This window comes from Cyclopterus lumpus, chromosome 11, assembly GCF_009769545.1.
Source record: "Cyclopterus lumpus isolate fCycLum1 chromosome 11, fCycLum1.pri, whole genome shotgun sequence".
NCBI classification, from domain to species: domain Eukaryota; kingdom Metazoa; phylum Chordata; class Actinopteri; order Perciformes; family Cyclopteridae; genus Cyclopterus; species Cyclopterus lumpus.
In genome coordinates this window covers 20,219,246-20,230,505 of record NC_046976.1, presented here as the reverse complement: position 1 = coordinate 20,230,505, position 11,260 = coordinate 20,219,246, and the positions used below count along the sequence as shown (strand labels likewise).

General features: G+C 45.8%; 2 protein-coding genes across 3 annotated transcripts in view; both read right to left on the bottom strand.

The window, feature by feature from the left end:
* Positions 1 to 2,943, bottom strand: part of tmem65 (transmembrane protein 65) — a 14,418-nt gene extending 11,475 nt beyond the window's left edge. The window contains exon 1 of the mRNA XM_034544553.1: positions 2,516 to 2,943. Within this exon, the coding sequence (XP_034400444.1) occupies positions 2,516 to 2,753 (238 nt within the window). The 5' untranslated portion in view covers positions 2,754 to 2,943. The remainder of the gene's footprint in view (positions 1 to 2,515) is intronic.
* rnf139 (ring finger protein 139) overlaps positions 1 to 10,739 on the bottom strand; it is a 24,425-nt gene extending 13,686 nt beyond the window's left edge. The window contains exons 1-6 of one of the 2 annotated variants that reach the window (XR_004610093.1): positions 10,188 to 10,739; positions 8,071 to 8,726; positions 7,749 to 7,896; positions 7,503 to 7,609; positions 7,007 to 7,258; positions 5,928 to 6,921 (exon numbers count right to left, since the gene is read on the bottom strand). Coding sequence is in view for 1 of the 2 variants with exons in the window: in XM_034544547.1 (XP_034400438.1) it covers positions 6,127 to 6,921; positions 7,007 to 7,258; positions 7,503 to 7,609; positions 7,749 to 7,896; positions 8,071 to 8,726; positions 10,188 to 10,350 (2,121 nt within the window). In the remaining variant the exon portion in view is untranslated. Of the gene's footprint in view, positions 1 to 4,899; positions 6,922 to 7,006; positions 7,259 to 7,502; positions 7,610 to 7,748; positions 7,897 to 8,070; positions 8,727 to 10,187 lie in introns of those variants that run through there. The other variant, XM_034544547.1, reaches the window with a different exon arrangement.
* Between the last annotated feature and the right edge of the window lie 521 nt (positions 10,740 to 11,260).

Sequence of the window (11,260 nt, the reverse complement as noted above, 5' to 3'; positions counted from 1 at the left end):
CCCCTTCTCACGAAGCGACGTACTCAGCTGTGTTTGTACTTCCGTTCGCCAAATAAAATCTGAAAGTGAGACAAACTGATTTCCAACCAGTCTGTGGCGTTTAAACCCGCTGTGCTTCGGGTTCGGCGACGCACTCAGCTGTGTTATGACGAGCGTCAAGACAAAAAGCATTAAAACAAATTCTTCTCATAAAGTGGAGCAACTTGGGAGGATTTAGGCTCAAATATATAGAATTACTAAATCCTGCTAATTAGTTTTACAGCCAATGACTTTCAATTTTGTTCAAAATTGTGTTTTCTTGAAGCAAAATGTTTTTGCACATTTAAGCAATGAAAACAAAATCTCATGAATGTAATTATATGTTTGTTTGTTTTTTAAAAAGGTGTCCTGTATACATACGAGACAAACAGAGTATAAATAGAACGAGGATGACGTTAAACTGCAATTCAGAGGGGAATTATCGGTTTGGGTCGGACTCAAAAGCTCGTTGCTGCCACGCCGACGTTAAAGTAAATACATAAAAACACACCTCGGCGTTCACAGCTCCCACACAACAGTCACTCTGAAGAAATGTTTGCCAACAGCCGGGTCTCTTGCTTCATTTTCTGGTTGAAACTACAGGTTGCGCAATACATTCCCTCATCCCCCCCCCCCCCCCCCCCCCTTTTCAGTGTATTGAATTTATTAAAAAAAGATTAAACAAAATGCCGCTGCATGGTAGGCGGATGGATTAGCAGCTGAGTGCGTCGCCGAAACCCGAGGGGGGGAAACAACGGGCAGTTTACACATCCACGGGGAAATCAGCGTGCTCACTTTTAGATTGTTTTTGGGCTAACGGGTAACGGAAGTACACGTCCAAACACTGCTGAGTACGTCGCCGCCACTCAGGCTCTTGAAAGCGGGCAGTCGGCCTAACGGGTCTCATTTTGTTATTGAATGTCTTAAAAGAGGCGACTTTTTGCAGCCGAATCAAAACGGTGTCCCGGATAGTCAGCCGTTGGTTCCTTTATGATGCTTTTAACGCTTTGACTTCTTTTCTTTACGGGGCGTGTACAAAAGGTAATAATGTAGTCCACAAATATGAGTTCACAGATAATTACAATTTCTTGTTGGCGTCTAGGCGGTGGACTCAGCAGCTGATTTTACTTTATTTCAGTCCGGAAAGTGAGTCCCTCTGCTTTAAAAGACGGAAAATAATGACTCAACATGAACCGAAACCAAAGAGAAAACACACACACACACACACACACACGCACACGCACACACACGCACACACACACGCCTGGCGGTTCACACCCCGTTTACAATGAGGTTGGTGCCAGTATTGATTACTTTCTGTGCAAGAAGCTGGAATCAGCAGAACACCAGTCACGTGACGTTCACGAGCTTCTCCAGACCACTGGTGCAGCAATTTTTTAAAGGATGGAGGAAGTTTTAAACCGTGTAAAGAGAAATATACATGTGTATATGTGTATAGTGTCCTCTTCGACGTACGGGTCACTCCATCATGCCAGTTGGGATTCCTACGTCCACAGAAAGCTGCTAATTGTTATCGAACTATAAAGAAAATGTATATATATAAAAAAATTAAAAAATTGGATACCATCTAAGTGTTGCCAGAGACGGTAAAATATATTATTTTATTTGGATCCAACCAACAGAAACCACTAGAAATAGAATAAAGTATAATTACTGTGAAATTGGCGTGTTCTGTATATATTACCACCAGTGACCTGTCAATCACCGTGTAGCCCCGCCCCTAAAGCGTCCCCTGCTTTATGGTCTGTTTGACTCTAAATTACCATAACTTACTAAATGAACATCACGCTGTATTGAAGAAGACTTGAAACTAGAGATTGAGACCAAAAACTAATGTTTACAATGTTTACTGAGGGAATAAATCAAGAGAAGTAGAGTCATTTATATAGACTTCTATACAACCAGAGGAGTCGCCCCCTGGTGGTCAGGAGAGAGAATGCAGCTTTAACACATGAAGCATAGACTTCTATACAACCAGAGGAGTCGCCCCCTGGTGGTCAGGAGAGAGAATACAGCTTTAACACATGAAGCATAGACTTCTATACAACCAGAGGAGTCGCCCCCTGGTGGTCAGGAGAGAGAATGCAGCTTTAACACATGAAGCATAGACTTCTATACAACCAGAGGAGTCGCCCCCTGGTGGTCAGGAGAGAGAATGCAGCTTCAACACATGAAGCATAGACTTCTATACAACCAGAGGAGTCGCCCCCTGGTGGTCAGGAGCGAGAATGCAGCTTTAAAAAAGACACAACCTCTTTTATAGTATTTCACAGCCAAAAACAGCCACGTGTTTGACAGATTATGACACCTTTACACAATTCAGGTGTGGCCAATCACGTGACCTCCGTGGGCCAACCGTCTCCACTCAAAGACTCCACCGACAGTGACGACAGCACCCATTCACGTGGAGAGGAACGGCACTTTTGCCTAATAAAAATAAATAAACAGATACGGGGTTGCTCCTCCTCCACCTTACCTTGAGAGATGGCCACGGACTCGAAGCTCTGCAGCTGCCGCAGCAGACACGTCCTCTCCGTCGGCTGCAGGCGGTAGATAAAGTCCTTGGCTCTGGTCGCGGAGTTGAGCGGCTCCCGTGGCTCGCTCCTCCCGTGCGTGCCCATCCGGCGGCGCGGCGGCGGCGGCGGCAGCGGCGGCGGCGGCGGTGACTTCTGCCCGACCGGTCGGAGGACTCTCCGGAGGCAAAGCTTCAGCATTGTGGCGGATTAAAGAAGAGAGGACCGTGGGAAGTCTGCGAATGAATAAATAAATAAATAAACAGACGCGTATTTAACGCCGTCGCATGGCGTGTCGAGGCGCATGAACTTCGAGCTAAAGCCGAACAAGAACTAAAAAAAAAATAATTAAAAAGCCAGCAGCGTCAAGTCAGCCGGAATTTGAAAAACATCGGGGTTTCCGGCGGTGGCTTTCAAAATAAGACGCGGCGCTTCCGGTCACACCTTTTCATACTTCACGTTCACGGACTAAAAATATATATTATAAATAACACCTTTACTACTAAATACTTACTGTTTTACGGAATATACAATAATTAATTAATTTAATTAGAACTGTAATAAATGTGAATAATGAGAAGTATTATTTATATCTTTAAATTTATTTATATACATATATATATGTATGTATATGTATTTATGTATATATGTATATGTATCTACATATATATATATATATGTATCTACATATATGTATTTATTTGTAAATATGTATATGTATATATATATATATATATATATATATATATGTGTGCATATGTGTGTATACATACACATATGCACACATAAGTATATCTGTGTATATATGTATTTAACTTCTCATTATGCACATGTATTACATTTGTTTACCAACAATGTATTAAATAAATTCTATATACCACAAACATATATAATATTTTATATATGTGACATTCTACCCCTAAATATTACCGTCACATTTTCTTTTTATACATACTTAATGGTTTTCACTGTCAACGGCTTCTCTGTAATCGTAAATAACGTTGGCCCCTCCTCCCTTGACCCCCCCCCCCTCCCCCGCTATCACTCTTCATCCTTATGGATCTCATAACTGTACACACGCCAATCAAATGCAATGTTTTTTTCTATTCTTTTCCTTCATATTACATACAGTACAGTAATATATTTAAATATTACGCATTTAGTATAATATCTGTAGACAGGATGCTTCTTGGGGGCCTCTCTCCGTCTCCAGAATGGATTCATTAATAAGTCCAGTGGCGAGTGCAGTATTCTATTACCTTGACTTTGATCTCAGGCTCCTTCGCTCTCGATCTGTGAAGGTGTCACACCGTGAGAAATGACTCCAATAAATCTGAAAGGTTGTAAAATATGAATTATGAGGCACGAGGAATGTTTGGTCAATAACGATCAGCCAGAATAAAATCCTTTCATAGCTCGAGTCTTCTCCACCTTGTTCACCTGCTTGGTTACCACCGCGTTGACAAAGTAATGCAGGTAACCAATGAATTAATGGTGAGATGGCGCCATCTGCAGGTGAGGTGAAGCCACTACATCTCCGCACTGGAGGGAGCACTCCATGCAACACATAAAGTAATTTAAAGGGACAGTACACCCCCAAAATAAAAAACATGTTTTTTGTCGTTTGTTGTTGTTGTTGTTGTCGTCATCATCCACACTAGAAATATGCATTACTGATTTTTTTCTAAGGTCCCTTTAATGGTGTTTGTGATACTTGGGACACAGTCCAGGTGCAATATCAAAGATGATTTTATTTACATAAATCTCTTTTTAAAACAAAAGGCAAAAAAAAAAAAAAAAGAGCTTCCAGAAAACAATCAAAACCAATTAATCAAAAGTCCTTCATCGCTGAAAAACATGTCGAAAAGCACAGCTTTCTAAAATCGGAAACAGTCTTCTCTCTTTCTCGTCGTCCAACGAGAACCTTTTTTTTTTTTTTTTTTTTTTTTGCAGCTTATTTTCAGCAATTACAACAGTAATGAAGAAGGAGTCTGCATCAGACCCGTAAAGACGTTCAGGCTGTGGGAGTCTAAACAGTGTCAACACTCGGGAGGAGTTGTGCTTGAGCGGTTCCACGCGGTCGCCATGGAGACCTGGAGAGAAGGGGGAACACCTCTTCTTCTTCTTCTGGGTTTCCAGTGGTTCAAAGGATCAGTGTTTAGGACGTCGGCTGTGCGGCGCAATAAATAAAATGTACGGAATGACGTAGTTGCTTTTTTTTGGGGGGGGGGGGGGGGGGGGGCAATTTAATTCAGGAAGGACTTTCAGACCTTCAGTCTGGACCGGTGATTAGAAACATAAAAATAATAGGACGACAAAAAAAAGTGCATTTACTGAAAAAAACCAGCTTTTTTTTTTTTTAAACGTGACGAACAACCGACACACTAAATAATAATAATGGTACTTTTGTTTTCTTCCTCTGGAAAGAAATCCAAGTACTTTTCATACTGTGTTTTGTTTGGATAATAAATACATTTGTGGAGAACGTCACCGAACTGAACACTGATTCACGTGAAGGGAAAGAAAATGTGTAGATTTGCATCATTATTATTTATTGTATGAAGCTCCTCTCGTCCTAATGGAGAGAACGCGTGCACGTTGTTTTTATTACATGTACAATAACGTACACAAATGTAAGCGAGGTCGCACAAGAGACCAGTAGTAAGTGACGAGAGGCATTCCAGTGATTTACAGCAGCGAGTCACTTTGCTTCTAGTTAGGTTGTTTTTTTTTTCTCCTCTCGGACTCGACAGAAAAAGACGCTTCGCAGAATCTCGTCGCGTCGCGTCGGGGATCGACCCGCCGCGTCGGGGATCGACCCGCCGCGTCGGGGATCGACCCGCCGAGTCGGGGATCGACCCGCCGCGTCGGGGATCGACCCGCCGAGTCGGGGATCGACCCGCCGCGTCGGGGATCGAGGAGCGCCGACGATTTAAAAACGGAAGCAAACTAAACTTTCTTAAAGACTCCTAGAAACACGAAGCTCTGAGTCCTCGTTTGGTCGCTCGCTCCACACACAGCTGGGGACGTCGGCACACACACACACACACACACACACACTCATTGGGGCCGCTAATGTAATGAAATCAAAGTGTTTATTCATATATGTATATAAATATATTTATTAATTAATTAATATATAAATATTTATATATAAATATATCTATATTTATGGTATTTATATATAAATATATTTATAAATATGTATATAAATATGTATGTATGCATTAACTTAGTGATGTGTGATAATAAACCAACGGCTGTGCCCACGTAGCAAGACTTGTATCAGGATCTCCAATAATTTATGATTATTAAAATGCTCAAAGTAAAATATAACAATATGGATTTTTGGCGTACATCATTCAGCCTCGGCACACACACACACACACACACACTCTGAGAGCAGCAGTTACTCTTTCCTCAAGCCCTCTTAAGAGTAAAAATCAAAAGAAACTAACAAGAACGGGGAGAAAAAAGAAAAAAAAAGCGCATGACATCCCTGACATTTTTCAAGAAAGAAATTAAGATGCTGTCGTGTTTTTAAATATAATAAAGATCTATTTATATCTCCCCGTCAGTCCTCGGTGGAGTCCGTGTCGTCGTTGATGTAATCTTCCTCTACCGGCGTGCTGCCGTTCTGAGTCCCCCACTCGTCTTCGTCGTACTCGATGCTGTCGTTGTCCTCCAGCAGCTCGTTGTCGAGCTCCCCCGGTCCGCCTCCTCCCGCCGCCGCCTGGACGCCGCCGCCCACCGCCCCGTCGCCCGGCGGATCGCCGCCCGGCTGCCCGCGCTCGTCCTCCCCCGGAGCCGGCGGGGCGGCGCCGGCGGCGTCCCGAGGCGCCGCGTAGCCCCCGTTGTTGTTGGAGAAGGCGGCTCGGTCCCGGCTCTCGTCCTCCACGTAGACCCTCTGGTGGCACATGGGGCACGTGTCCTGGATGTACAGCCACTTGCGCAGGCACAGCGCGTGGAAGTAGTGGTGGCACGGCGTGATGCGCGCCGACACGGCGAACTCCTGGTAGCAGATGGCGCACACGTCCTCGATGTCCGTCAGCTGGTCGCCGCGCATCTCTGGCAGCGAGTTGATCTTCTTGACGGCCGTGCGGCGGTTGGTGAAGGTCTTCCAGCCGTTCTTGGCCTGCAGGTAGATGTTGAAGTAGGCGTGCAGGCACATCATGCACGCGCGGATCTTGCTGCCCGACTCGAACATCATGGTGTAGGCGCCGTTGCCGAACATGATGACGCCGAACAGGAACTCGATGATGTTGCCCGTGGAGCGCACGTAGTAGACGTAGTCGTCCAGCTTCTCCCACAGGACGTTGGAGAAGCCGTCCACCATGAAGAGGCCGTAGACCGTCAGCGACACCACCACCTGGACAAAGGGGGGGGGGCAAGTCACACATTAGGGCTCACATCCTGTATACAACTACACCTCTGGAGGCGGGCCCAGTCCTCACCTTGAGGCACAGCTCCACGCAGAAGGCGGTGACGGCGAAGAGCCAGGTGTTGAGGGCGTAGTGGTGCCAGAGGGCATAGCTGAGCACCACGGGGAGCACGAAGAGCGCCGCGGACACCAGCAGCACGGGGAAGTGGCGGCGGAAGGAGGAGACGTGGGAGGCGCTCAGGGACATGAGCACCGGGTCGGTCATGCCGTGGACGAAGTGCAGGATGGCCGTCAGCAGGAGGCACATGTTGCGGCTCAGGCGGACCTTTAAAAACGCAAAGAGTGAGAGAGAGAAGCTGAAGTCACCGATGAACAACGTAAACGACGGTTTCTTTTATGAAGTCGATCCACCGGATGGTTCGAGGTTCCTGCAAGTTTTCATCAACTTAAGAAAGTTTAAAGACCCGTTTGATGACAATTAGAAGTTAAGTCTCCGCGGATTTACAGGTCAGCAACGTGTCTGTCGCTTTAGAGACCTCAGGGGGGGGGGAAATTAGGGGGGTACACACCAGGCGTTCCTCAGGGTCCAGGCTGCTGAGGCCGGTCTGCAGAGCCAGGATGAAGAACAGAACCGGAGCCACGAAGCCTAAACGCTTATCCTCCTCCTCCGTCGAGCCTGAGGGACGAAATGAGAAGACGCCGATTAAAAGAAAGGTTTGTACAACACACAGTCACACAGTCTCTCTCTCACACACACACACACAAAGTTACAGTCACACACACACAAAGTTACAGTCACACACACACAGTCGTACCGATGAAGGCCAGGATGCTGAGGCCGAGGTAGTGCGCCACAGACGAGATGACGGCGCTCATGCCGAGCACGGTGAGCGTGGAGTCGCAGCCGGAGATGATCAGGTTGCTGGTGAGGTCCCAGAACACGTCCCAGCTCAGCAGGTAGTCCTGGAAACCGATCGATGTCGGACAGAATGCAACTCAATACGTTTCCCAGTCATCGAACGGGTCAAAGGACGACGGGAACCAGTGGCCACGATAAGGCTCAGAATTAGTCCATGAATTCAAACGGCATTTATATCACATTTGTGTCGCGAGCAGACCGCGCGGTTCTGATCTCACCTGCGAGTCGGCGCTCCCGTCCGCGGCGCCGCCCGTGGCGTCTCCGCTCTCCCGCCGCACCGCGCGCACCACGTAGACCAGGATCAGCGCCTGGGCGGTGACCCGGGTCAGCCAGAACACCCGCAGCACGTCGGGGAACCGGATCCTCTTCCACGTGTCCTCCAGCAGCAGCTGCAGCCCGTAGATCCGGTACATGTGCCGCACCAGCAGGTAGACGTACCGGCACGAGTAGTAGAACCACTTGAGCCTGGCGGCCAGGCACACGGCCGTGTTGAGCGCCAGCGCCAGGCCCGAGAACACCGCCACCGTCTGCCGCACGTCGGCCGGCAGCTCGATCATCAGCCCCCACAGGGGGATCATGATGTCCAGGACCACCAGCGCGGCGAACACCGACTGGAGGTTGAGCAGGAACACGTAGCCCACGCCGAAGACCAGCTGCACGGCGGCCACGCCGAGCCACAGCGTGGGCCCGTTCCTGGGAAGCAGCCGGAAGCCCAGCGCCGCTTTGTAGTAGGCGCTGTAGAAGTCTATGTGGGAGGTGGCGTAGTAGTTGATGAGCACCGCCGTCACGCCGAGGAGGACGGCGGAGAACAGGGTGTAGAACTTGAACAAGGCCTTCTGGGAGAGCAGCAGCACCATGCTGGAGACCAGCACACCTGGGGAACCGGCAGACCGACATTTAAAAAAAAATGTTTTAAAAAGGACGACGCGGACCAGAGCGCGTCTCGTAAAAATATACAACAAAAAACTGTTGAGAACAACTCGAGATGTTTGGTCAAAGGTCACACAGACGGTTATCACAATACACCGTGCTGGTGTTCCCAGGGTGCACCAGTAAAACAATATGGAGGCGGAGTCACAAGGTAAAACAATTACAATAGATTAAATGAGCACTAAAGCTGTGAACAACACGCGTGATAATAGTGTGTACTTGTTGTATTTACTCACGGTGGAGTCAATCATAGTCAAACATTCACACAACTTATTAAGACTTAAGTTTGTGGATGTTTTTCCCCCCCAAAATACTAAGTGTGCGTTACCCCGGAGCTCTTGGGCAACTTTTCACAGAGCCGTCCAAAGGTCTCCAAAGAGCACAAACGGGAGAGTTGTGTAACCCGGAGGTTGTGTGTGTGTGTGTGTGTGTGTGTGTGTGTGTGTGTGTGTGTGTGTGTACAGCGTTCTCTGCTAGTGACGGAGGAAGCCGTTTTTAAAAAGCAGCTGTGGTCAAAGCGGACGAGTTTCAAGGCCACAAAGACGTGGACACGTTTTTCACAATTTAAAAGAATTAAATAAATGTAGTCGTACAGATAACCGCTTTTCTTTCTTAGCATTTGTTTCACTATTGTTTTGTTAGTTAATTTAATATTATTCTAATCCATGTTGTGTATATATTCTGCATTTTTATATTTAATATTGCTTTACTAGTATGTATAAATGCTGCTGCAGCGCAATAAATAAAGTATCTATCCATCTACAGGGGATATAAGAAGGACATTTGACAGGCAGTGTGTCAGGCTGCCTACATGTTTGGGAAAACTCAACTAATAGAATTTAAATGATGATATATATATATATATATATATATATATATATATATATATATATATATATATATATATATATATATATAGTGCATTTTTATATGTAATATTGCTTTAACTGTGTGTATAAATGCTGCTGTAGCGACATTATTTTTTTACCATCCATCTACAGAGGATAAAATTAGGATTTATTTTGTACAGGCGGAGTGTCGGATGCCTAAAAGTTACTTTAAAAAAGGACGTCGGGATTCCTGACAGGGGGAACAGAATTCAGCGCAACACCTGCGGATGAAGAATGTACCTGAGTTTAGCGGTTAGCCAGAGGAAACCAATAAAAAAATCATACTGTATTATCTTCGCCGTGTCAGATGAACAGGACGTGTTTTGACGCCCCTGCCGGTGTTTTCAAATCGGCTTTATTCGGCTTTATTCGGCTTCAGGTGACAGCTGACGTCACGGCGAACGCGGCGTCCGCCGAACTTGAGGGGGAGGGCGCCTTGTTTTTGTTTTTTTTAAACTTTTCTTTTGAACATAAATACGACAAAATTAAAATTAAAATTAAAAAAACTAACTCACCCGTGACCCTGACCAACACCTTGCCCGTCGTCCCGGCCCATCCCGAACCCGGGTCGTAGTACGAGTTGAAAATGGCGTCGATAATAAAGACGCAGGGGACTCGCAGGGCCACATCGAGCACGGCTAAGGCCTGCTGGCCGAGCCGGGCGTGAGTGGACGCCATGCAGGCTGCAGGCTGCGGGGTGCGGGGGGGTCTGTACAGTCCTTGGGGGGGGGGGGGAGGGGGCTTACATTAAAATGAACTTTAAAAGAACCCAGCAGCCGCCTCTCCTCTTCGGTTTCGCTTCGCCTTATCTGTCCGCCATGTCCGCGCAGCTCGACCCCTCCTGTTGCCTCTTTTCCTCTCTCTCTCTTCCGCCTTAACGTCCGGATCCGGATCGCCGGCGGCCGTTAGACGTCCGAGTCTTAGTCCGGTATCCCAAAAGTCCCCCCGGTGTCTTTTTAACTGGCCATTTTACCCCTTTTTTTGGGGGGGGGGGGTTCTTCGGTCGCTTCGGGGACTCGCCGAAGAAGTTGCCAGGGCTTGTTAGTTCCGACGTGACGTGACGTGGCGTGACGTCCGGCGTCAGAGGGCGTGGCCGCCGACGTGACAGTTGAGTTCAACGGTTAAATAATATAAAAACAAATTAAAAAAAGACTATTTACATTAATAAATAAAGTAAAGCAGTTTTTCAGCAGGTTTGAATTAAACAAGCAAACAAATATTATTTAGTTATATTTATTCCTATTTTTTGTAATACTTTTTATATATGCTGTTTAACACTATTCTTATAAAATAAATGTAGTTCAACTGTAAAAAAAAAAAAAAAAACTATTTACATAAATAAATGTTACGAAAGCAGTTTTTGCAAAACCTTTTTAATTAAACCTGCTATTATTTAGTTATATTTATTTTAAATGTTTATACGTGTCGTTTAACACTATTCTTATGAAAAAAAAAATATGTTTTTAATACTTTACAATTTACGTTGTTTGCCACTATTATTAAAAATGGTAACATTTAGTTCAACTGTAAAATTAAAATAAATAAAAAGACTATTTACATAAATAAATGTCATAAAAGCAGTTTACAT